Source organism: Cucurbitaria berberidis (assembly GCF_010015615.1).
Source record: "Cucurbitaria berberidis CBS 394.84 unplaced genomic scaffold K460scaffold_4, whole genome shotgun sequence".
NCBI lineage: Eukaryota > Fungi > Ascomycota > Dothideomycetes > Pleosporales > Cucurbitariaceae > Cucurbitaria > Cucurbitaria berberidis.
This window is the reverse complement of record NW_024468938.1, coordinates 1,983,184-2,007,666: the sequence shown is the minus strand read 5'-3', so window position 1 is coordinate 2,007,666 and position 24,483 is coordinate 1,983,184. Positions and strand designations below refer to the sequence as shown.

The window sequence follows — 24,483 nt, the reverse complement described above, 5'->3', positions numbered from 1 at the left end:
GCAGCGAGTAAAGACCAAAACCAGCTGTCATTGCATGTCTACCCCACCCATGCACGAGCAACGCAGGGGTCGGTCATATTTTGAGCTCGAGCGTGTGGCTTCCACGAGCAACGGGCCAGCACTGAGCATTTGGTGGCATGGGTGAACGGCGAACTAGAGATGCTCTTACTTGAACTGGCAAATCTTAGCGATCTGGACCCTCGATCTAAAGCTTGAGCTTCCTTGCGCGCTAATACCACATCCACACCCGTCCTTCGCTTAACACTTTCCGCCAATCTTGGACAAGCTTCTGACACGGCTAACCGTTCTCGCAAAGTATTGCGAACTGCACGTGATTTGAGGCACAACAGCTACATGTACGCATAGGGGGTCGATCAAGTCGCAGATTGACATTCGATGGCATGATATTCAAGGATATTCATTAATGTCTTTGCTTAGGCACAGTCCCCAGTCCAGTTCGACCACGAATCCATCCAAGTCACTGAAGCTAGCGACCACGACCAGCTGAACAGCAAGTAGTGGTTACTTTCGATATCCAGGAGCTCAGTATCCGGTTTTACTTTGAGTATATATGCACTATCTTGAATAACATAAACAAACAAGGCTCTCATCGCGTCGTTTTCTCCGAGCCTATCGTGTAAGTCTTCCAAAAGCGTAGTCTCATGGTTGGTGAGCACTTTGGGAAGACCGCCATACAAACGGACTCCACATCGACCACGCAATCTTGGAGAAGCTTTGATAGTGTTCGTGCAAAAGTACTCCCACCCCTTGCCCTTACCGGCAGAATGGGTAGGCTCGCCCCACGTGCGTGCGGCCACCAGCGCGGACACCGCCCGTTTGCTTCATTTCCGTACGCCTCTCACAGTGGAGGAAGATAAGCGACCGTAATCAACCCACTCTGCATGGAAGTTTCATCTACTTAATTTTTAACAACAGTCCTGCGGCATAGACATCCGACTCCCGCAAGCATAGAGTGCCTACGCCTTGATTTTACCCTTGAGCACACTTCCAGGAACTCCTCAACATAACGGAGTTCGACAACACTTCCAGTACAGGCGGAGTTCACTAACACAGCCAACATCTCAGGGTAGCCCTAGCCTCAACGTTCAACGTCCGTCACTAATGTACAATCTTCGCCAACTAGTGAGTACACTTGTGAACAGTGAGCGGTACTCTCCACTCGCCAAATCCATCCCCAAGTTCTGGAACTCGGGTCTACGGGAGGAACGGGGCGCGTCCGATGGATGGATGCCCGTCAGACAAAATCGTCTACCCATGTCGACTCACCCCTGGTAGACATCATGCACGCCACTCGTAACGACAGCTTATCCTCTGACAAACGAGCTAACCAACATGTACACTGCGTATTCAAACAGATGGGATTGCTGCGGTTGATTCTTAGTACTCTTTTCAAAGATTTTAGTAAGATTGCTAGTCTTGGTGGTGGTCAAGTTAAGGGAACGTCTAGTACTAACATCACCACACCACTTGGAATCGGCCCTATATAACTAAATAAACTAGTCAGTTCTTTCACATACGACCATAGGATCTTGAATTCAGCGCTTCCCGTTCGCTCAGCGGTACTTAAGCAGGATACCGGCGGATTAGTAGTCAGGTGGGTGACCACTGGCGAATCCCCGCTGTTGTATGTTTTTGCCTTTTTGGTGCTCCTTTCTTCTTAGTAAGAGAAATACATCGGTGAGCCGACTTGAAGAGGACTTGTTGTTGGCTCGTTGTTTCCCCCTCTGTTTTATCACTTTGTTGTGGGGTGTGGGTATGAAGTTTAAGGATCTAACATCTCAGCACCCAACGTACCACCACAGAATCAGTATACCTCAGCAGGTGTTCTTGGGGTGAAACATAACTACCCACCAAGCCATCAGCATGATAGGATTCTGCGAGATGTACATCATCTTGAAGCTCGATTTTGTCTTATCGTCGCTCTTGCCCGGGACTTTCGACGAGCCTTTTGTTCTTGGGGTCAAGGATGGTATCTCGGGGACAGCGACCATTCCAAGGCTTGGATACATGGCAAAAGTGTACTCTTCAGCCTTCCATGTGGCCACCACCTCTTCCATCCTTGAAGACCTCCATTCCCTTAATTCATCTACGCTTCTTGATATTCCCTATCGAGACTTTGTTCATTAGTACAACCCACGCGAACTCTTTGGCCATCTAAGAGCTTCAATACTTTGAATACGTGGTAGTCTACATCAGACCAGAAAGCGACCCTAGCCCCGTGACCTTAATCTACCGCATTATGTCGTACACTACGCTCGTAGTCACGCCTACTCCCTAATTTCGACAGTGGGACTATGTATACCTTCGTACATTCCACTGGCATCTTCTGAAGGACAAGCTGGCGGGGCTTCGCCGAGCTCTTGGAAACGATACCTTGATTCTTTGGTCGACTCACTGCAAGATCCCAGGTATCTACAGTAGGCACTGCAAGTTCGGCAATGCGTATACGACCTATCCACGGGCGACGACGACGGCAACGCTGCAGACGACCGAACTCCTGTATACTACTCTATGCTTGTCCACGAGTGGAAAGCCATACATTCCGGCCACACGAAGAAGCTAGTTGGGATAACCTTCTGGAGCAACCAAACCATTGACAAGCTTGGTAAGTGTCTCTAGGCTCATTGTCAAGTATTTGACTAATTTACATAAAGCGCATATAAGGTGGTCAGGTAATTACCGTGAACAGGACGTTCTCACATATCAGAATTGCCAGCACATTGCCTTCAACTACTCTTCAGTATCCATGCAATCTCGGAAGAGATGGCGTCCATGTCTGCGAACGTCCCCGCCAGTCTGACATCACTTGCCCGACTAATACGGGCAGGTGCGTGCACAGCGGACGCTTTGCACCGACTGAAAGACAAAATTATCCAGCCTATAGAAACCATATTTCTTGCTGATGAGAAGCCATACTGTGGATACTACCAGATATTCGTCGACCGCTACGTCAGGATGGACTCTCTGTTGGAAATATGACCATTCTGCTCCAACGTCTGGGAGTCAAACGTTTGCTCTTTGGCTTTGCACAACCTGTCAGCAATGTCACTCTGGATATAGAACGAATTTCACTGGAGGCTCTAGAGGAAAAATAAGGGTCGGCGAGCAAGGCAGTATAGAATAGCATGAGGACAAAACTCAAGAGACTGTCAGGCGTCGTGGCAAACTCCTTCACACATCGATGATCCTCTCCATAGCCATCCCAATCCTCGTGTCAAACACCCTTTTGAAATTCTCTGCGCTCATTGTATCCTCTGCAGGAATACTCTCCCCCATACCATTAGCTTGAAAGCCCTCTCTCAGCGTAACCCTCCCCGATGTCTGGAATCCAAGTCTCTTGTATGTCTCCACCAGCACAGTATTCTTCGGGTTCACAATCAGCCTTATCCTCGATCTCTGCACACCTCCAGTGTCGGATTTCAGAGAGGCCGTTATCTCGCTAACCGTAGCCATGCACGCAGCACCGAGTTTGCTTGCGATCTCGCGCCCACGGTGCGCTGGCGATGTGTATAAATCGTACATGTGCCATCGCGATTCAGCATCGGGGTTCTCGGGTATTGGTTGCTCCATTTCTGGTACGGCATAGTATTCCATGTACGAGAGAGGACCGCGTGCCGCTGCGAAGCCCACCCATTCCGCTTGTATGAGCGCGTCTCCAGCCGATAGAAATGGAGCGCTGGTAGCGACGCATATCAGGATGGTGTTCTGGCGCGCAAGACGACTTTCCCAGACCGATAGCGGGTGCTTCGCTTCTGAGACGTATTGGTAGATCCACTCTGAAGGGCTGGTCTGAAGAGCGGCCAGCTTGGTGTCTCGGAACTTGGTAACGAGGTCGGCAAGGCGAGGGGAGGTAGTGGGGATGCGGAGGACATGGTACTGGGCGTCTGCGGGAGTAGTTGAGCCCATGGTGGTTTCTAGAGATATCGATTTACCGGGAGAAAACGAGTGATGCACTATGTCTGCCTGTTAGTGTAGTATAGGTTACTATCAACACGGCTACATTGAGTATCAGCATGACCGCGTCGAGGCCGCGTGAGGTATCCCGATATTGGAAGGAGAATCTACAAAGACAGCTGTAACAAGCCTAGACGGCCGATAGCCATCATTAAATGCGGTATGGGCGTCTTAGGCAGCCATAAGCACAGTTTGGAATCATATGTTGTAGGCGTCGAAGGATCATTCTGACTGCGACGAGCTATTTGATGACATTTTGAGATTGCAGGTCAGTTGGAGCCTGTCGGAAGGGCATGTCGGCTCAGGTAACTGAAACGGAGTATTTCAAAGAGGAAAAGTTGTGTTTATCTGAAGCGTTGAACATGTACGTGAGACTGTTTAGAGACGGTCTGTTGTTGTGCTAAGTTTCGGTGGGGTAGAGGATGCCAGGGGTTGTGCCGAAGCTCTGCCCGCGGTACTGCGCTGTCACACAACCACTACCGCTATATTCGTGCCCCACACATAGCTGGGCCATCTGTAGAGCTACGAATACCGGCTGTCTTGGTTTGACGTTGATTTGATACTATGTACGCTTGTTGGATGAACATATACGATGAAATTGACCAAACCTGCATCGAAAAGCATCAATCCGATATGGTCTAGTGGCTAGGATTTGCCGCTCTCATCGAGAGTTGTTCACTCACAGTGCCGGCAAGGCCCGGGTTCGATTCCCGGTGTCGGAAAGCGTTCATTTTGCGGTTTGGTGTCAGTTTTTTGGATGTGTTTTCGCCCTCAGTCGGTCACTGTTTGAAGCCACACGCACCACATTTTTTGTATACATTAGCAGCTTCGTACTAAGGTCATTGGAGTGTTTTTTCCATCATTGGCGCGTTTAATGATATATCGTTAAACTGCCTGTTGTTCAATTTGTCACTGACTTCCCAAAATCTTCCTCTTCTTCCACAGGGATATCAAGAGCAAGGCTGGGTGTGATTTCAGAGCCTTTAAGGCTATCTAATCACACTGTAGAATGCATCAAAGCAGTCAGGCTAAGTTCTTTTCGGTTCATGAACAGAATGTTACCAATGGTGCACTACGAAGATCTGCCATCGACTGAATGCGACCTTTGAAAAAGACCACAACTGCGCGTACAGCACGCTTGCACCAGCAATTTCTTTCGTCTGTCTGCGTCCCAATCCCTCGTCTCGGATACATCTTCCGCACCTCGAGCCACAAGTTCACCCTAATCAAGAGCAGCTTAATCGACTTCACCCCAAATAGAAAGGCCTTTGCAAGCACACGTATCTAGTGGCCGCACCCTCATTTGATTCCCTTTAGTGTTCGCATCTATGAAGATCGGTAGCTTCAGTGATGAGGATAGGTTTTGACATGATAGCTAGAATTTGGACCAACCTCCGGTTAGGGCGGCACACATACATTCGAATGCTGGTTTACGGAGAGGACGACAAATGAAGTAAACTCCACAGGCAATCTTCATCATTCAAAATAAACTATTTTCTCAACAGATTAGAAAAAACACATTGACTCAGCAGTTCGTAATGGAGGCTGGCATCATGCAAGCCAGGTAGAAAGGGAGTCGCAGAAGACCATTCGCATCGATGCTATGAATAATATCTTGCTGGACACATTCGCGTCTCAGCGAAGAGGAGTCCTGCTATCATCTGTACAAGTTTGTCACTCTCCGTGCGTGACTCATCTAAGCCTACCAACACCAGCAAGATGAATAGTCTCGTGATGATTACGGCCGCCCTAAAACTAGTCGCTATGCATGACTCCGACAATGATTCATGTGAGACAGTACCGGAAAGTAGAGGGTGAGACGCAGCAATTCACTAGCGCGAAGTCTTGGCACTCGCACACTCTGAATTGCCCCACTCCGTCCGCGACAGACCACCCACTACACAAAACCACAACGACCTCTAGACAGACCAGCACATACACAACCGCTAACATGTCCCGAGTAGCAGGGTAAGTCTACTCGACATATTTTTCTCCCTCAAAGCCCTGCTGATGCAAAATTATAGCCGCACCGACTGGGCCGACGAAGGAGACGACGACCTCGATGTCGCCCTCCCCCAGCAAACCATCACAAAGAACAAGGACGGAACCGAGACCATCGTATCATACCGCATCGGCGAAGACGGAAAGAAGTACAAGACCACGCGCCGGATAAAGAAGACGGTCGTCAAGCAAATCGTCAACCCGCGCGTCGCAGAGCGAAAATCGTGGGCAAAATTCGGCCAGGAGAAAGGCAAGCCCGCCGGCCCACAACACGACACCGTCTCCGTCGCCGAAAACATTTCCTTCCGACCCGTCTCCAACTGGAAGGCTAGTACAGAGGACAAGGGCGATGAGGCCAAGAAGAAGGCCGAGTTGAAGAATGCCAAGATCAAGTGCCGTATCTGTCAAGGCGACCATTTCACGACAAAGTGTCCGTTCAAAGACACCATGGCGCCCGAGGGCGACGTCGCGCCCGCAGACATGCCAGATGACGCACCAGGCGGCGGTCCTGGTGGCAGCCTTGGCACCGGGTCAGGAGGCTACGTACCACCGCATCTGCGAGGACGCGGAGGTGCCGGTGAGAAGATGGGCGGCAAGTTCGATCGCGACGACAGCGCTACATTGCGTGTTACCAACGTCAGTGAGATGGCCGAAGAGCAGGACCTGCGCGATATGTTCAGCCGGTACGGGCACGTTACCCGAGTGTTCCTGGCAAAGGACAGGGAAACTGGTTTGGCAAAGGGCTTTGCGTTTGTCAGCTATGCTGATCGGACGGATGCCGCAAAGGCGTGCGAGAAGATGGATGGATGTAAGTGCCGTCGCTATATTCCATACGCTCTAGTTTGCGTGCTAACTCATCATTTAGACGGCTTCGGGCATCTTATCCTGCGCGTCGAGTTTGCTAAGAAGGCTTAGAAGGCGGCTTAGATGGCGATGCATTCTGGGGCGTTCAGGTCATGACAAACTGGGATCTGTCAAACGAGCAAATGAACGAGACCTTTTCGTTGACGGTAGCCATCACTTATGGGTGTGACTAATAAATAGTTCACAAGATGGACAAAGCTTCGATTTTGCAAATAGGGTTAAGAATGATGAATGAATCAAGACCACCGCCCACCAGCAAGTGCTGTCAAGCATGTCCAATAATGACTAACAAGGACGCCGGTGCCCCAAGACACGAACAGGCTAACTGTCAGACCCCAACTTCCACTGCATTCTCCCTTGACGATTCCCTTGGAACTGACCAATAGGCACGGGCTTTGGTTGCTGAATGACATCGCTGCTTGTCCTTGGAATGAGCTGAACAGGCGGCTGTGGTGTGGTCATAGGGTACGACGCATCGCTATTACCGCGAAGGAACTGCGGCTTCTGGATGTGATGAGGTGAATGAGGTGAGTTGTGATCATTGATCAAGTGATGATGCGGATGTTGTGGGTTATGGTCGATCGGGCGATCGGACATGAGACTGTGATTATGCGTTAACATGGGCATGAACGGAGTGTAGATCGGGAACTCGGTATGGGGAGGAGACTTACTCTAGTGGTGCAACACTGCTCCTCCGACTCGCTGGCTTACTCCCCGCCACACTCCCTGTCACACTCGCAATACTAAACGTTGCTGCATGCTGTGACTGCGGCGTCGCGGGCAGCCACCCACTGCTCGTGATGCCCTCCGCATCCATGAGTCGTTGGAGGAGATCCTCCGTAATGACGAGCAGATGTTCGACAGCAGCGAGGCGCGAGTCTTCCTTCGCAGAGGAACAATGGACATACGATCTACTCGTCAGATTGTGCTCGACGATAGCGGCTCCAATTTTTCTTGAGGAAGTCGGTGCGAAGCTTATCACGTCGAGAGACCGGTTGGCTCCGTAGATGGCTCGGGCATTCGCTTTGAGATGTCAGCACTCGGGTTCCTTACGGGGAGAAGGGGAAGGGAGGGTAGGAGGAAGTCACGCACCGAGCACTCTTGCTCTTGTAGATTCCAAAGAATCCTCGCTGTCCTTGTCCTCCATGTGATGCAGAATCTGACTCGCTGTTCGCTCTAGCGCCAGGTTCTCGTAGCTGCTGCTCTTTCCGTGCTTCATTTCCTTGAAGGTCTCGATCATCGCGGATAACTTCAACGCGGTTTAGATAGGATCGCTTGCTGGACCTCGACGAGTGTGCGGAGTTGATGGAGGTAATAGAGTCACCGGTGCCGACACGTTGCAGTGCGACGGGGTTGAACGAGTTGCTTCGACTGATGTTAGGAGAGGGTGTGTGCGATCTCGAACCGTCAAGCTGTCTCGAGACTCTTCGATGCCTCCGATCTTCGTCTACAGCTTTACTGAACCCGATAAGGCTAGTTGTCCTCTCAATGGGATGTATGCTCTTCTTGCTCCAGGGGCTCCGTTCCGGACCTCTGGCAATGATCTCAGCAAGAGGTCGCTTTTCAAGCTCAGGAGTGAGTGGCTGTGAGTTCCGGCGCTGTCGTGCGATTGTGCTAGCCCTCCCTAGTGTGGGTCGGGGCCCGATCGAGGAATCCAGATCGTCCACTTCGCGAATGCTCTTGAGCAGTGATGAGTGCTTTGAATAACTCGACCCGGCAGGCCCACACGGTCCACAGAGGAGAGGAAACGTGGTGACGGTTTGTAGTTAGACCTTGTGTGCTGTCAGTATCCGATTCAAACTGGCAAGATAGAACCGCTGCTGTTCAAAGGGCACGGTGACTTACTTGGTAGAGAAGTGCTGCTCGTAACGCAAGATATCGGTATACACCGTACCTTCTGAGAGATGAAATAGACGGCGGCTAAACTATAGCAAACAAGTAAAACGGTCGGGGACCGCTGAGAGAGAGAGACAGAAAGAATAGTGAAACTTGATTTCAGCGTAGGCAATGCTCGAATAGGATACCTCCTGATCAGTGAGCGGTGAGGTGGAAGGGTAAAGGAAGGTCGAGCATCGTACAGCAGGTTACTTGCTGAGGCAATTGTCGGTTGTAGCTGCGTTGTTTTGATGCCTTGGGCGCGCTTGCCACGCAATTGAGCAACATGCCCGCTGCAGCTGCCATATGATGTGGTTCGAGATATTTCACGAAGAAGGAATCTTCAAAGCTTGCCAGTTCTCGTAGTACTCCGTCTGAACATATCGGTCTTTCGCTTTACAAAGTAGCTCCGAAGATGTGTTTCGATTCTACAGCATTTGACCGTGAAGGCATGTGCCTACGCCAATATCAGCGTTATGTTAAGAAACATAGCATTCGCGCCAGGAGCTTAGGCTCGCGGGTCCGTACCCACTCGCGAATCACCATGCAGAGCATCCATGTTCCCGGAAGAAAGGGAAAGTGGTTGTATACAGATATGTCCATCTAGTTCTAGATACCCATGCCAATGTATATGCATATAGAATGACAAACAAAGGTGAAAGGCAAGAGAAATTGATGCGGATATGTACACGAGATGCGTACATATAGCGAAAGTCTGAGAAGGGAGACTAGATATAGATCAGACAAAGGTTATCCAGTGACCAGCGCCGATTCGGCCCATGAAGCGCAGCGAATCGATCAGACGAGGCCATATAGCGGTCGAGGCAAAGGCCTGCAAATCTGTTCGCCCTGATTACCAGTCCTGAGCTTCGCACCTTTGAGCCCAATGTACGCTTCGCGCCTCGCCGGGTTGCCAGTCGTAACCGACCAGGTGTTCAGCCCATAGTATACGCCAATGTGGTGCACAAGCCAGCGGCCAAAGCTACCTCCCAGGTCTTCTTCTGGCGATTCGAAGAGCATAAGCTCACGCTTGATCTGATCGCCGTCCTTGGAAGCCTGCATATCGTTCATCTGACCATTTCGCCCCACAAACACAATCTCATCATCCTCGCTATCCGGATCAGCAGGCAAGCCATCTTGCACCGCCCTCCGTTCTTTCTCCTCCCAGCCCACAACAAACTTCCTCACCTCGCCCTCAAGATCCATTAACAGCCCCTTCGCGCCGCGCGAGCGTTTGAGTTTCTCGCGAAGCTCTTTCGGCACGACGCCGGGTGTCGTGGGCTTGTTGGCTACGGTTTTGGTAGCGCTCTTCTGAGCAACGGCGGCGGTCTTGCGCTCATTGGATTGCCTTTTCAGACCTGCGTCCCAGAGCGGGGCGAGGTAGTATGGGACGTTGGTAACGCGGTGGGTGGGATGGACTTCCCAGTCCTTGGGAAGAGGAGGTTCGGCATAAGGGTTATTCAGGAGGCGATCTGACTAAGGGTCAATTGACGCGTCCTCTAACGATGAATTATGTGTGTCTGGGGACAAGGACCATGGCGATGCGCACAGCGTCTCCGAGGGAAGAGGAGGAGCAGGTCCCAAGAACGTACCATTCTCCCACCTCTGCCTGCGCCTAGTACCCTCCTTGCCCTTCAGCAGTGCCTCACGCCGCTTCATACTATCGCGACGAAGTAGATCGCTGCGGCGATAGTAGCCGCCTTCTTTCGCAACTGCCGCAAGCGCAGGACGCGCAGGCGCATCGTGCTCATCGAGAGGAATCGCAAGCGTGACTGAGGGCCTCTGAACGACATCTCCAGGTGCGGAGATAGTCACGGAGCTCAAGGCGACAGTCGCATGCTCGGTCCATGCTTCGATGTCGATGGGCTGCGGCGGGGCGGCTTGCTGAGGGCTTGAGGGGGTATCGCCGACGGCCATTGTGGTGGCGTTACGGCTGCTATTGACTGGAACGGATGCGGCGGAGGATCCAGGAAGCGATGCACCCAGAACTTGAGCACAAAAGTGAAGTAATAGAGAGTAGGAGAAGCTCAATAGTCTATGTCTTGAGGGGTGTTGAAGGACAGGTTGCGATAAGTGCTGCGATAGGGATGTCGACTAGGTCATGGGTTATGCAGGCGTCATCCAATCAGCGCGAAACGTGGGGTAGAGGGCGCATCATGGAGTGAGAGGGGGCCACAATACGGACTATGGAGGGACATGATTCAGCTGATGGCACACGAAGCTGCTGCCTTTAGGACGTCTACTCCAATAAGTCGCTGGATAGTAATAGTGTACTACTGTCAGCCACTCCAACTCGACGCACAATCGGACGGACATGGGACAATTCCCTCCAAAATCAGCCCTCGTCGTCGTCACCAACCATAGTCCGTTGCAGTCTCCCATCGTTCACCCATGTAATCATATTCTCCTTCTTCCCATTCGGATGATTCGGGCGAGGCCTTGTCTTCTGGCACATACACTGGCGCGTTTTTCTGGAGGTAGCACCTGTGCCGTGCTCTGATACGACTGTCCTATTGATACAAAAGCCATAATGTCAGTTGCCAGTTGATGCCACCAGGAGAAGAAAATACGCACGCTGTCCAAAGCCTTGATTGCTTCTTGTCTCCAATTCGAGCTAGGGTTTTTCCTAGCGTCATGGAGGTCATACTCGATGACGGGGAGCAGTTTCAAGTGAAGGTATTGGAAGAAGACGCGCACGCTCGCCCCCTCTTCTTCAAAAACCTCGAGTATCGGCCTCAAAGACTCGAGAGCATCTAGCCAGAAATCCATGCTGATGCGCCTCTGTAAAAACTTGATCGTGAGTTTGAAGCCTGACTTGTTCTTGATCTTATGAAGCAATCTCACACACTGCCTATAATATTCTGACGGCGGTATAAGGTAGATGATTTCGAACTCGAGGACCAACTCCCGAAGCAGTGTGGTGGCATCTGTTCCAATGGAGAATGCATCAGCAGTAACCAACCGCTCAAGACTTTCCAAACTGCCCGCATGAAACGGCGACCCGATCACAGAAACCAATTGATACCAAGCCTCGACAACTTCAAGTACGGATTCAGGCCCCACAATCGAAGAGTTTACGAAATGCGGCAGATGCAGAATACGCCAGCTTTCGTCTTGGTCGTTGAACAGTGACAGTTCCATGGACTTCCATGTTTTGTCAAGAGTCTTCGCATCCCAAAGTTGCGCATACACCATGTCGCGGAGCTCGCGAGGTAGACGGGCGCGCATACTGGTGAAGAACTGGGCGTTCCAGGCTATACAGTGGGGTCTGACGGCCTTATCTAGTGCACTAAATAGAGAGGGGTTTCGTCAGAGATGACCTGGTGTTCATCGAAATTACGGTGACGTACTTTTTGAGCAAGCTATCGTTTAGCTCGATATCAAAGATTCTGATAACCTGTTATTTATGTATTGCATGCAATTTTCCATGCTGGGCTTAACGTACTCTGCCAGCAGTCGATGTTTCTGCTCATCCAATTTTCCCCGTTTGGCGTGCAGTATCTCCATATCAGCAGAGATAGGCCGGATGCTGACATCTTGTTAATAACCTGTTGATTGTAAATCTCCACTGTGAATTAGGCATACCATTTATCTGCGAATACCCCCTGTCGCTCGATACTGCAGATGAAGGTTAGTGTCAATGCCATATAACGACAATTGTACTGGACCGTACTCGTAGAGACGCTCTTGCGCCCTTTCTAGGTCCACGTCCACAGCTCTCGTCATGGTATTGGTGAGAGTTCGAACGTCTGAGGGTTGTTCAAAATGGCAAATTCTAGTTTTAGTGAAGATTCAGAAATCGGAAAGCCGCGTCCCGACGCGCGCGTCGATCCGTCCAAGCTTTCTCTGTGGGTCCTTGCAAACAAGATAAACAAGATAAACATGATCTTCATGTTGGTAGCTTTCTTTAGCCCCAGAAAGACATAGACATACAACCGTTGATGTTGACTTGCTTATTTCCGATCGGCTGTTCAAGTCGTCAAGATCGTTTAGGGATACACCGCAACGATCATGCTTACACGCGCCAGATCGCATCTGCCATCTTAGCAACCTGGACCATTTCTTGCACATCATGCACCCTCACAATGTCCGCACCACCCTGTATCGCGGCTGTGACTGCAGCCGTAGTTCCCCAAACCCTATCCTTCGCTTCTTTCACACACGTAATCTTCCCAACAAATGCCTTTCGACTCGTCCCCACAAGCCACGGTAAACCTTCAAGACCAGGATAATTCCTCAATTCACCCTGTCGCCGTAGTAGTTCGAGATTGTGTTCTTGTGTCTTTGCAAAGCCGATTCCAGGATCTAAAATAATGCGCCAGCGCCGAATGCCCGCTTCTTCTGCTGCGCGGACGCGCTCAAGGAGTTCCCTTCCTACAGTCTCAACAACGCCGTCGGGATAGGATGCTAGGTTGCTCATGGTCTCTGGCGTGCCACGCATGTGCATGAGGCATATGGTACAGCCTAATCTTGCGACAGTAGGCAGCATGGCCTCGTCCAGCAAGCCTGCGCTAACATCGTTGATGATGTCTGCACCAGCCTTTATAGCTGCCTCGGCGACGTTGGCACGGTATGTGTCCACACTGATTGCCATGTTCTTGGCTTCGGGGAGGGAGCGAATGAGTGTTACGGCAGGCAGTATGCGGGACAGTTCTTCCTTGAAGGATACTTGCACAGAGCCGGGTCTAGTAGATTGCCCACCAACGTCGATGACGGTTGCTCCGGCTGCGACGTGGGACTTGATTGTGGCGGCTAGTGTAGCTTCCTCGATGTTATAGTTCTTACCACCGTCAGAGAAAGAGTCTGGGGTGACATTCAGGATAGACATTATCCGTGTGTCGCGCTGTGAGTGGAAAGCAGAAATGTGAAGAGAGCCAGGCGCGAGGGGCGTCATTGGCGAGAGCGGCACATCTGACGGCGGTAGTCGTGCGAGGTGTTGCTGGAGCGTTCCTTTGATGGGTAGATTTCCTTGAACCTCCTCCGGTATAATCCTGTACGCTGTTAGTATTTCGTTTTCAGAAGAGTTTAAGTGAAACAAAAAGTACATACTCGCAAAGCGGACGAAGCACAAATTCTCTTTCGAGCATCAGTAAGTGAGGTATTTGTAATCTCTCATTCGAGAATGTCAGATTGCCATAAAGCGAGATATCCAGATCGATGTTCCTTGGGCCTTTGTCAATGACCTTCACTCGACCCATCCTATTTTCGATGGCTTGAAGCTCATCTAAGAGTTCAATTGGCGACAATGAGGTTTCTATCTACGCATGTCAGAACATCAAGTCAGTGAATACACACAAAGCTTACCTCACAAGCACCATTGACGAACATGTCTTGATCAAGGACGTACATCGCCTTAGTCTCCCACAGGCTGCTCGTTCGCTTGATCTTGATCCTACCAGTGGATTCCATCTCTTTACAAGCCTGTTCAATCATGGCTACTCTGTCACCCATGTTGCTCCCTAGGGCAATAACCGCCCGATGTGCCATGTGAGCAGACCCATGACGAAAACGGTGGCTCTGCTTTTGGAAGCTTCTCTTCGGGCTCCGAAACTCGTGACGCAAATTCACACTATGTTTGCTCGAAGATTGAATGGCCCGGCGTTGGGTGCATGTCGAGATGAGCTGGTGGCTGCGCGGTAATGTTTGATACGATATGATGAAGGCCTTCGCGGTCTGCTGCGGTGGTTTCGATATCGCCGTCCTCAGTCCGCTCATAAAACTCGACATCGCAGTCGACCTCTTTTCGCAAGTGGTTAGATTTGCATGTGATGAGTCGGAGCAGGCGGCGCAAAGTTCGCGCAGGAGCGGCCTTAGCGCCCTCCCCGGATTAGTCTAGTACATATGAGGTTAGGGCGTCACTGTTGCTCCGCCTTCTAGTTCCACGTTGTGCCTCGGCTCGGCTCACTGCGCTGGAGAGTAGAAGAACCTTAAAGGACTCCTCGCCCCATAAGTTCCTACACCTCCTCTTCTGTTTTTAGCTACACTCACTCTTCCCTTGGGGCATCTTCATCACAGTCACAAATCGAGAACCACACTACCTTCACGATGGCCTCTCCACGTACGTCACCTTTCGCACCCACTCAACTCACATGTTCATTGCAGCTGACAGACGACAGAGCAAATCCGCACAAAGCTTACCGACCTGCTGAAGATCCAGCACCCCGTCCTGCTTGCGGGCATGAACGTGGCTGCCGGTCCTAAGCTCGCTGCTGCCGTCACAAATGCAGGAGGTCTCGGTGTCATCGGTGGCGTCGGATACACACCAGATATGCTCCGCGAGCAGATCGCTGAGTTGAAAGGATACCTTAATGACAAGAATGCACCGTTCGGCATTGATCTGTTGCTTCCTCAGGTTGGTGGTAGCGCACGCAAGACAAAGTGAGTTGTCCCTGTTGTTCTTCTGAGAATTAGACATGGCTAACCTACGTACAGCTACGATTACACCAAGGGCAAGCTGAACGAGCTAGTCGACATCATCATCGACTCAGGGGCTAGGCTATTCGTCTCTGCCGTCGGTGTCCCTCCCAAAGCCGTCGTCGAGAAGCTTCACAAGGCCGGTGTGCTATACATGAACATGATCGGTCACCCCAAGCACATCAAGAAGTGCCTCGATATCGGCGTCGACATCATCTGCGCACAAGGAGGCGAGGGTGGAGGCCATACTGGAGACGTTCCCACATCTGTCTTCATCCCTACGGCTGTCAAGATGGTCGAGGGTTACAAATCGCCTATGACCGGTGAGCAGGTGCAGATTGTAGCCGCCGGTGGCATGTACAACGGCCAGTCGCTCGCTGCTATGCTTACTTTTGGTGCCACTGGTGTCTGGGTAGGAACACGTTTCATTCTCTCCGAAGAGGCTGGTGCGCCAAAGGCCCATCAAGAGGCCGTTCGGACAGCCGGCTGGGATGACAACGTCCGAACCATCATTTTCACAGGCCGGCCACTGCGTATCCGCAATAATCCCTATGTTCAGAATTGGGAAGAGAACAGGCAAGCCGAGATCAAGGAGCTCACTAGCAAGGGTATACTACCTGTCGAGTATGACCTTGAGAAGTTGGGCGATGATCTTGATGATGAGACTATGGACAACGCCCGGCCGTTCTTGATGGGTAAGGTCGCCGCTGCTGTGACTGAGAAGAAGAGCGCAAGGGGAATTGTTGACGAGATTGTGGGTGACGCTGTGAAGTGGCTACAGACTGGTAACTCGTTTATCGTATCGAAGTCTAAGCTATGAGTACAAGTAGGAATTTAGCCAATGAAGCGTTCAGCGAGCTGTTTGCTCGATCTAATTGTCGAGAATTAAAGTTCACTTGTTTCCTTTAAAAACGCTGTCGCTTTTCGACCATATAGTATATGAACTTTTTGACTCGATCTGATTGCAGGAGTCGATAAAGGATTCGTATGAAAGCGTTGGCGTGGGCCACCATGTGCGGGGAAGACGGTAGTTTTGGGATGTAGCTGATTACTTATTGATGAGTAAACACAAAATACCCGACCGTGATCCACTTGTCTACCAGTCGCTATGTCACGCTCAGTCCGATCCACATATCATGAGCCCCCCTCTCTATGTGCGCTGAAGGAGCGCTAAAAACCGTCCTATTCATGATCTCTCACCTGTCTTATGATGCAGTAATCTTAAGCTCGTGATACCAACTTATGTGTGTTGCAAGGAGTAGTGTCTGCTATGCGGAAGAGCTATCATAGATCTATTCCTTGGAAAGAGTGTCAAGGTTTGAGTACTTGCAAACGCAAACCACACAAGACACCAAAAGGTCCTTCAAACGCGAGGGCAAATAATCAAATCGCGTTCCTATACCCACACACTGCCTCTGTTCGCGACATACAATCTCTTCTACCAATCTAGATACAACCCACTGACGTCTGACTTACACTGTCCATTGCCAGCAGGCCAGTGGACAGTAAGCCTTTTTCGGATTCGCGATGTCAGAGCCCTCCCCAGTCCGAATGCTGAGGAAAGTCAGATTAGGCTGCGGTCGAAGACTTTGATGTCAATGTTCGTAACGAAGTTCGTGTTGGAAAGTTAGTGTGCTGCGGCGGAAGGATCGCGAGCTTCAGCTTGAGTTAAGCGGATATGGTCACCAACAGTTTTCTTTTGATGAGCCTCCTGTAGCCATGGTGAACTGAAAGTTGTACTTGCCCGATCGATATCTCAGAGGGTAAGATTATTGAGTGATGTCGGAAGAGCAAAAACATTGCGAGATAACGCCCCATAGAAATTGGTCGGACGTGTTCTAAGCTGAATCATGATTTCGTAAGTCATACTGTCAAACAAATACTCAATCTATACTTCGCGTGAAAGCAAATGTACCACCCATATCCACGACCTACATTGTAACAAACAATCCATCCAAAGTACACTCCAAAGCGAGCATGAAGTAAACGCAGTCCTCCTCCCGTTTTGATCCTTTTCAACGTCTTTCTAGCTCCTTATCTCAACTGTCGCATATTATAGAACGTGCGGGTCCACCTCGACGATCGGTCCAGTGTACGACTTGTTTGCGAAGAGGAGATAGTAGGCCACGCTGAACAATGCAACTGACCCCGTTACCACACCGGCCCAGTTCATGTGCATTAGGTCTGGATTTACTGTGTTCGGCCAGAAGCTGAAGAAGATGATCAACAGTAGGTAACAGATTGCGACGACATTGTTGGCAACGCCAAGCGCGCCTTTCAAGCGCCATGGCCCCCAGGTCAGACTACGATCGTAGGCTTCGTCAACGTGCCCCGAATTGAAGATCGTCAGGGATGAGTCGGGATTGTCTAAGTCGCCACGTAGCCGCCTCCAAAGTAAGAGACCGAGAGCCAGAAGGTAAGAAAGGTAGAAGCCCTCCAACACCAAGGATATTGTCCCGTTGAAAGCGGCATTGTTTCCGATATTGATTAGGGCAAGTAGGGCTGAAAACACTGTAACCACGATGATAGCAACCACTGGAATGGTAGAACGCTTGTCGATCTGTGTTGCATAAGTCAGTTATTAGTTCTAGGTTGTTCGCTACTACTACTTACCATACTGAGAGCGCGCGAGAACGGAAGCCCTCGATCACGAGCGAAGGACCAAGTCATTCGGGAGGCTGCAGCTAAACAGCCCATGGCACTGCAGAATTCTAGAAGAATGATGATGCTGACCATGACGGTTGCACCAGCCTCAGAGCCAACAGCATGACGAAAGATTCGAATGAAAGGTGAGGTTGGCGCGTCTTCATCGAGCAGCCCTTGAATGTCTTCGGCGCTGAAGAGGACGGCGAAAAGCATTCCCAGTGCCAATGAGCCGTTGATGACAAGACTGAAGAGCATGGAGCGCGGAACATCGGTGCTGGCGTTCCTGACCTCTTCAGACATCTGCAAAAGGTTAGTATGAATATGGCTCGCTGAATTGCGGGACTTACATGAACGACCGAATCCGTTCCAACGAATGCTAACGCATTGCCTTGCAAGCCAACGAAAAAGGCCAAAGCCTGAGTGCTCCAATTCCCAGTGTTGTGAAAAGTCGTGAAGATTTGCTTAGCCGAGTTGTGGGTTGATGTCAAGTAGACCAGGGGAACTAGAATCCCGAAAAAGCCGAGGACATGAACAATCAACACCACTACCTCGATCGCTGGCAGTGCGCCGCTGACAAAGACGTTGATGAAAACACAAAGCAGTAATATTGCCCACAGGAGAAGTGTTCCATGCCACCCTTCTCGTACGAAGCCCCCGCCGAAATCGTTTAGACTGACTAGCTGCAGAATCAAGTCGGCAACGAAAAAGCACACGGAAGTCAGGGCGGCAATCCAACCAATGACCGTGAGCCAACCTAGAAAAATCAGCTGAAAGCTCGATGGTATATGGCAAATCCAACATACCGGTAACGTAGCTGAAGAATTTCTTATTGGATCGAGGGGCAAGGAGGGAGACCCAGTGGTATTGACCTCCTGCAGTCGGGACAGCGCTCGCCAGCTCGCCGATGCAGATGAAGACCGAGAAGTTGCCGAGCCAGATGATAATGAAGCCGTATATGAGACCAGCGGGCCCGCCACTGAGATGTAAGTCAAATCGCGCTCTCATGCAACCATCACAATCTTTACACTTACTTCGTGAAGCCAATTGAGAAGATGCTGTGTACGAGTTTTAGCAGAGCACTTTGGCTATGGGAATCAGACTTACACTAGCAAACTCTCCCAAGTGCACATCAGACCACATGAGAGGCCGGTCATGCTCACAAGACCGAAGCGACGCTGAATCGATCAACTCTAGGCACTACATCGTCATGAGAGAGAAGCAAACCTTCAACACCTGTTGCTTTCCTACTCTGGCCAACTCATATCTATCGCGATCGAAATCCTGACCCTTGGTCTCCGATATTGACCCTTTGGCCCTGGTCCGAAAAACATCATCCTCGAACGTCTGCAGGTCAATACGCTTCTCCATAGCTATTCACTCCGAGCTCCTCAATTTGTATAAGCTGGTTGCCGGAGTGAACGGTGATAGCTTGGTGGCAGAAACGAGGGTCCGAACAGCAAGCCAGCGGATTGAAACAGAGAAGACGATACGTGGAGGAGAGATCGTGATACAGGACACATGCAATGCAAGCCAATCTTGATATTTATCCTTCCAGAGGTAACGTGAGCCATGTGCGCCGGCAAAGACGGTAGTAAATGAAAACCAGACGGCGGCGCTCGGCACTGCAATGAAGCGATGGGAAAGCTGGACGCTAAGACCGCGCTCCGTACAGCCAAGGCAATGGTAGGCTTCTGCAGTGGCGGCGGCATCTTCTCGACATATCGCACCGCATCCTAGTCTCAGGGAGAGCTACACAAGAACAGCACTGATTGGTGGTTGGGTCGCACGATTAGGCTGGCGAACGCTGCAAAAAGCGGTGGCATGCATCGGCGCGGATCCCTTGCTCGCATGTCTTCCAGGTGGCAGACGCGAACCAGACAATTTCTCGGTCATGTTCGCGTGTATGTCTGAACAGCATGGACCATGCTTGAAGTCCCGGATGCAATCTGCACTTGGGCGTTGCGGCATCCGTTTGCCTGGTTCAGGGCTGCTTAGGATCCTGTGCGAATGAAAGCTAAGTATGCCGCTCCTCGGAACGGCTAGAATCATGAAAAGGGGGCTCAGGGTTTCCCTAATCAGTGGAGTGTCGCACGAAATACGACGAATGAATAGCGTAGTTGAACAGGCGGCATGCTGATTGAAAGAAGAGCACGACTGTAGTGGGAACAAAAACGGCTGTCATACCCATGTCAACAGAAGCAGAGACCCCATTGCAGATTGTTTGTAGTACAAGATGAGGACAGGGCCTCAAAAGAAAGGGTGGTTGGGAGGAATAATGAAGGGGTGGTGGGTCGTCCGATGTTGTAACACACAGGTTTGTCAGCAGCCCACGTGGAATTGCTTCCCCTCAACCACGCATACGGTTCAACGGTTATCGACACCACCGCAATGCTAATAATCACGCTCAGTTACAGACATGTATGTGTTTGAAACCTGTAACTGTAAGGGTACGAGATGGACCTCTCTGTAGGTACAGAGTGGGCTGCTAGGACATGCTAGCCCTTTCTGGAGTCTTACCCCTTTTGACTTTCCATCCACGTCCGCCACCTGCACGTCTCAGTCGTCAATCTTGAGCACCATAATCCTATTGGCAATCTGCACGAGTATAGACGCGCGCCGCACATCTCAGCCCGTCGGTTACTTGGACTATGACGTTTGCAGCCTACGACGTGCGGGGATGCAATGCCTTGCAGTCCGCTCGACTCGACATGCCCCATCCTTCTAGGGAGGTGCACAAGATTTGTTGACCGGAGCAAGCGTCGTTCTGTTCTACAAGCTTCGAGTCTGGGTCGTCGTAGCTCGAGGTAGCCATCCTGGGATAGTCAATCGTCTCGAGCTCTTGCCTCTTACTTTCTAGCTGAAAGAAGTAGCTCGCAGCTCAAGATCCCTTGCTGGAATATCACAGAAATGTGAGGTCGTTGTCTTTAGAACAGTGGATCGTGTTCTATTCAGACCACGAGCTCTCAACCAATGATGTTAGCCTTGTATTGCATTTCTAGCATTTCTACTACTATTGATATGGCAGATCACAATTTTGCTAGTCGCGTTCAGGACGACGAGAAGTAGCATATGAGTACAATATATGTTAATTTAAACTACACAGGATAGTAGTGCTACCAGAGCACAATGCTGCCCTTTCATCGGAGTACGACTTGCTCACTTCACGACTTCAATGTCGTCACTCGAAGCATCTCTACTCCTTCGCTGAGCCTCCTCCCACTCCGTACTCATAACAGTCGTCTTCAAGATCTTCGAGTGACTTCCCGTACTTTCAGTCTCCCACTTTTTGTCGTCACCAAGGCGGTGGTTCATTGCCGTAATCTCCACGTCAATCTCTCCATCTGGACGCCTCGGACCCCCAGGAAGCCCGGATGCAGAGTTCGAATGCGTCGTCTTTTCTTGCGAGAGCATCGGTAGAAACCGCTTGATGCCACCTTCCGTCTGGCTCTTCCTGCTATGCCTTGTCCCTCCTTCGATTTTGGACCCGTTGCTGCTGAGTTGATAAGAGCCGCTTTTGCTGCGCGAGTAGCCCAGCTCGGATGGTGTGCCGCGGCGGCGGAGCTCATCGGAGCCGTACATGCCTGAAGGCAAAGACTCAAGGAGTGGTCTGAGATAAGGAACGCATGATGTGAGGATGGTGATACACTCGATGATCTGGGTGACAACTGTCCACTTCCAGAGGTCTCGAGTTGGATTGGGAGAAGAAAAGCCATATAGGTATGCCATTTGAACAGCGGTTGCAATGATGTCTCTGTAACTTGTCAGATTTCGCCTACGAATGGGAATCTTGGATCAGCATACATTGACCGTGCGCCAAAAAAGGTCAGAATAGTAATCTTCTTGCTCATGCTCATTTGTAGCGTGACAATAACATGCAGGGGGAACAGTATTAGTGCCAGGTCAGTGATCATGTTGATGATGCCCATGCCGCGCCAAAATGAAGTCTTCAAGAGCGAGTCAGCAATGTATCTCAAGCACCTGAAGTACGAAGCGACGTACCAAGTCAAGGCAGTGAACCTCTGGGCCAAAGAAGCGCCATGGCTCGACAGTACCGCACTGGAAAGCAGTAACGAACTCCGATACGATGCCCCATAGCGCGATAAATACTGTCAAGATTATGCCCAGATTGCGATGCAGGTCTGACGCCGTGAGAATCATGAGCAGCGAGATGATAGACAGCTTCGCGAAAGCCAAGGTGGCAATGTAAAGCAACTTGTTTGCATATTCACTCTACATAACAGTCAATCAGCATGAACACCAAGTAAGAATATTGAGCTCAGGGCCGCGAGTATACCTTTTGGTACGCCACGATCTGGTTGTCCGCCAATGATGAGATGTCCCGGCCCAGCCCATTTGCTGTCTGCACGCTGACGGATATGCCAGAGCCGATGCTCACAATCTACAAGTTAGTACCGTCAGTAAAAAGAAACATGAACGTGCCAAGCGGAACACTAGACTTACCAGAGCCGCAATAACAAAAGCATCATCAACATCGATGCTTCTCCTCAGTGCGCGCTTCGTAATCAGCCTAGTAAGAACCGCCAGCGCGGAGGTAATCAAGAGTATCCAAGTAACAACATCGACATATGGCCCAACATTCTCACTGGAACCCGGCTGTCGTGGAATGGGACGGTGGGAAGTACCAAAAACCGCCGTCATTGCATCGTCCGTGTGTGTGAATCACTTCAAAACGTTCAATCGGGCGCAGCAGTCAACAAAGATTCAAACCAAACGAACAACGGCTTTCCAAAATAGAAAAAAGCCGCAATGACCAGTGCAAACAACGGTATGTATGGACACGGGCGTCGGCAGCCAGCTGAAGGCGCATGGCGCGCAGAAATGTAAGGTTCCGCCGGCACAGCTCGACTTGGGGAACATCAATAAGAGCAATGTCCCTATCCGCCCTTGTTTGATGCGGGCAAGACATCCAAACGGCGAGACTGGGCCCAGGCATATCACAGGATGAGGGGAAAGGTTTGGCGATTTCGGAACACGGGACAGCCGTCGTGCGTGGTTGCGCAATGTATGAGAAGGGAGACTACGCGAGTATGCAAGGACGTCCGACCGATGTAGATCCACGGGCGAGATACCGGGTTCGGAAATTCTTGTAATGCAGGCCCGACCAGTCGTAACCTCAGATACGCTGGCAGTGACAGATCCACGACTGAGCTAGCATTGCAGAACTCATTTCACAGTCCTGATGATCTTTACCAGCTGAGACTGATCACCATTTCGCGGTCGCTTGCTAGCCTGACCCAAGGATATGGCAAGATTGGTGGGACCATGTAGCACACCGAGCTTGGCATCGTGTCACAGCAGCAGTCCAGAGAAATTGGAGGACAAGTATCCACTCGCGCCGTGAAACAATTGCCAGCACACATACTAGGCCACGCCCGATTTGAACACGAGTTTATCGGAAAGCCTTCGCGTACAACCGTCAGATGACGGTTTTCACCTACGGGTGGTAGCACAGAGGTCGTTGTAAATCCCGCTAAGGCGGATGTCGCTCAGAACTGTGCCTTCAGGAGGGAACAGCATACATAGCATATCGCGAAGAGATGAAAGATGACATTTTGTGTATTTTGCTACGTTGCTATGATGAAATCCAATCGGCCAGTCCGCGCATCAAGTAACTCTCGGTGGCTTTGTGCCCCATCATCTTCGCGATTAGGGATGCTACGCGGCGTCAGAATAGTCCAATAAAAGTCCATTCTACACGTACAGCTCAATTGACGATATCGACGGGATCTAGAACCGTTATGTCGATGGCGGGAGCAGCCCTTCCAACAACGTCGATAGGATTCACAATCGTTCTGTCAATGGAGGGAGCAGACCTTCCAACAACGTCGATAGGGTTCACAATCGTTCTGTCAATGGCGGGAGCAGACCTTCCAACAACGTCGATAGGGTTCACAATCGTTCTGTCGATGGCGGGAGCAGCTCTGCCGATGAGAACGTCTTTCGGATTCGGAACGCTCGAAAGATCCACGTCAACAATTGGGTGGCCATTTAACGAGACCAGGAGCGTTTCGTCGATGGGTGCTGGATTGCGGATCACAGACTTGATGTCTGGAACTGCTCTAGCAACTTGACGCAGTGGCGTCGGGGCTGCGATAATGTTTGCCGCAAAAGCGAGTAGCGGGAGTAGTGTGAAAGCGGAGCGCATGTTGAACGAGATTGAATTAAGTGCGCTGTATCGATGTCAGTGACCTTTCTGTTCATCATGTCACCGAATAAATACCTTGATGTGGAAGTGCCTAACGAGTGTGTCTTTGAATTCTCTCAAAGTAACTGTCGCCGGCTGATATGATATATGTAGGTCTCTGCGACCTACGACCTCAGGGTAGCATCTTCGGAACAGCCAATTCTCCTAAACGATCATGAGCCCATCGACGTTTCGGAGGTGCATATTGTCACTTGTAGTCAGGTTTATTATCGCCCTCTCCGGAATGAGCGTGACACAGAGTCGGGCCCGGATGACAGGCGTCAGGGGTGCGATAGATTCCAGGTGGCCTTGAAGGCGAATAATTTGACACGATCATGGCGCTGTCATCTGATCATCTAGCGGAAATAGCAATTACTTTTCGTAGTCGGCGATAGATTCTTGATCTGTGTCTGACGAATCCTGGTACTAAGCGGCTATGCGGCCGCCATGACCTGTGGTGTAGCCTTCGCTCGGTTCAGGTTGCATAACCGACGGACGGACGT

General features: G+C 50.7%; 11 protein-coding genes and 1 non-coding gene across 12 annotated transcripts; 4 read left to right on the top strand and 8 right to left on the bottom strand.

The window, feature by feature from the left end:
* Positions 1–1,884: 1,884 nt before the first annotated feature.
* K460DRAFT_407703 (uncharacterized protein) lies at positions 1,885–3,000 on the top strand (the record flags this gene model as incomplete). The annotated part of the gene is made up of 4 exons (XM_040937101.1): positions 1,885–2,139; positions 2,443–2,626; positions 2,676–2,795; positions 2,849–3,000. 4 exons carry the CDS (start codon positions 1,885–1,887, stop codon positions 2,998–3,000), a joined length of 711 nt encoding a protein of 236 aa, XP_040785908.1.
* Positions 2,964–4,348, bottom strand: K460DRAFT_368245 (uncharacterized protein). The gene has a single exon (XM_040933735.1). It carries the CDS (start codon positions 3,925–3,927, stop codon positions 3,193–3,195), a length of 735 nt encoding a protein of 244 aa, XP_040785907.1. The 5' UTR covers positions 3,928–4,348; the 3' UTR covers positions 2,964–3,192.
* Positions 4,349–4,602: 254 nt separating this feature from the next.
* Positions 4,603–4,697, top strand: K460DRAFT_t56. Its single transcript has one exon. It is a non-coding gene; the product is annotated as a tRNA-Glu (tRNA).
* Positions 4,698–5,767: 1,070 nt separating this feature from the next.
* Positions 5,768–7,124, top strand: K460DRAFT_396663 (eukaryotic translation initiation factor-like protein 3 subunit G). Its single transcript, XM_040936116.1, has 3 exons — positions 5,768–5,943; positions 6,000–6,784; positions 6,842–7,124. Exons 1-3 carry the CDS (start codon positions 5,927–5,929, stop codon positions 6,889–6,891), a joined length of 852 nt encoding a protein of 283 aa, XP_040785906.1. The 5' UTR covers positions 5,768–5,926; the 3' UTR covers positions 6,892–7,124.
* A 37-nt stretch (positions 7,125–7,161) lies between these two features.
* Positions 7,162–8,131, bottom strand: K460DRAFT_341359 (uncharacterized protein; the record flags this gene model as incomplete). The annotated part of the gene is made up of 3 exons (XM_040931149.1): positions 7,933–8,131; positions 7,512–7,863; positions 7,162–7,441 (listed from the first exon to the last, which is right to left on the bottom strand). The coding sequence occupies exons 1-3, from the start codon at positions 8,078–8,080 to the stop codon at positions 7,162–7,164; spliced, it is 780 nt and encodes a 259-aa protein (XP_040785905.1). The 5' UTR covers positions 8,081–8,131.
* Positions 8,132–9,247: 1,116 nt separating this feature from the next.
* On the bottom strand, positions 9,248–10,664 carry K460DRAFT_368242 (uncharacterized protein). Its single transcript, XM_040933734.1, has 2 exons — positions 10,308–10,664; positions 9,248–10,187 (listed from the first exon to the last, which is right to left on the bottom strand). Exons 1-2 carry the CDS (start codon positions 10,630–10,632, stop codon positions 9,514–9,516), a joined length of 999 nt encoding a protein of 332 aa, XP_040785904.1. The 5' UTR covers positions 10,633–10,664; the 3' UTR covers positions 9,248–9,513.
* Positions 10,665–10,882: 218 nt separating this feature from the next.
* K460DRAFT_341351 (uncharacterized protein) lies at positions 10,883–12,487 on the bottom strand. Its single transcript, XM_040931148.1, has 6 exons — positions 12,389–12,487; positions 12,301–12,333; positions 12,161–12,244; positions 12,066–12,104; positions 11,290–12,004; positions 10,883–11,225 (listed from the first exon to the last, which is right to left on the bottom strand). The coding sequence occupies exons 1-6, from the start codon at positions 12,439–12,441 to the stop codon at positions 11,067–11,069; spliced, it is 1,083 nt and encodes a 360-aa protein (XP_040785903.1). The 5' UTR covers positions 12,442–12,487; the 3' UTR covers positions 10,883–11,066.
* Positions 12,488–12,730: 243 nt separating this feature from the next.
* Positions 12,731–14,202, bottom strand: K460DRAFT_290527 (folic acid synthesis protein-like protein; the record flags this gene model as incomplete). Its single annotated transcript, XM_040929206.1, has 3 exons — positions 12,731–13,706; positions 13,765–13,973; positions 14,020–14,202. The coding sequence occupies 3 exons, from the start codon at positions 14,200–14,202 to the stop codon at positions 12,731–12,733; spliced, it is 1,368 nt and encodes a 455-aa protein (XP_040785902.1).
* Positions 14,203–14,629: 427 nt separating this feature from the next.
* Positions 14,630–16,176, top strand: K460DRAFT_341346 (oxidoreductase-like protein). The gene is made up of 3 exons (XM_040931147.1): positions 14,630–14,773; positions 14,832–15,093; positions 15,148–16,176. The coding sequence occupies exons 1-3, from the start codon at positions 14,761–14,763 to the stop codon at positions 15,947–15,949; spliced, it is 1,077 nt and encodes a 358-aa protein (XP_040785901.1). The 5' UTR covers positions 14,630–14,760; the 3' UTR covers positions 15,950–16,176.
* A 1,006-nt stretch (positions 16,177–17,182) lies between these two features.
* On the bottom strand, positions 17,183–19,143 carry K460DRAFT_288943 (amino acid transporter; the record flags this gene model as incomplete). Its single annotated transcript, XM_040929087.1, has 7 exons — positions 17,183–17,689; positions 17,743–18,075; positions 18,123–18,529; positions 18,579–18,751; positions 18,807–18,830; positions 18,880–18,950; positions 19,000–19,143. The coding sequence occupies 7 exons, from the start codon at positions 19,141–19,143 to the stop codon at positions 17,183–17,185; spliced, it is 1,659 nt and encodes a 552-aa protein (XP_040785900.1).
* Positions 19,144–20,906: 1,763 nt separating this feature from the next.
* K460DRAFT_341341 (uncharacterized protein) lies at positions 20,907–22,602 on the bottom strand. Its single transcript, XM_040931146.1, has 5 exons — positions 22,237–22,602; positions 22,070–22,174; positions 21,775–22,005; positions 21,577–21,719; positions 20,907–21,526 (listed from the first exon to the last, which is right to left on the bottom strand). Exons 1-5 carry the CDS (start codon positions 22,432–22,434, stop codon positions 20,932–20,934), a joined length of 1,272 nt encoding a protein of 423 aa, XP_040785899.1. The 5' UTR covers positions 22,435–22,602; the 3' UTR covers positions 20,907–20,931.
* Positions 22,603–23,305: 703 nt separating this feature from the next.
* K460DRAFT_143501 (uncharacterized protein) lies at positions 23,306–24,312 on the bottom strand. Its single transcript, XM_040926759.1, has 3 exons — positions 24,017–24,312; positions 23,498–23,966; positions 23,306–23,451 (listed from the first exon to the last, which is right to left on the bottom strand). The coding sequence occupies exon 2, from the start codon at positions 23,939–23,941 to the stop codon at positions 23,501–23,503; it is 441 nt and encodes a 146-aa protein (XP_040785898.1). The 5' UTR covers positions 23,942–23,966; positions 24,017–24,312; the 3' UTR covers positions 23,306–23,451; positions 23,498–23,500.
* Positions 24,313–24,483: the final 171 nt, after the last annotated feature.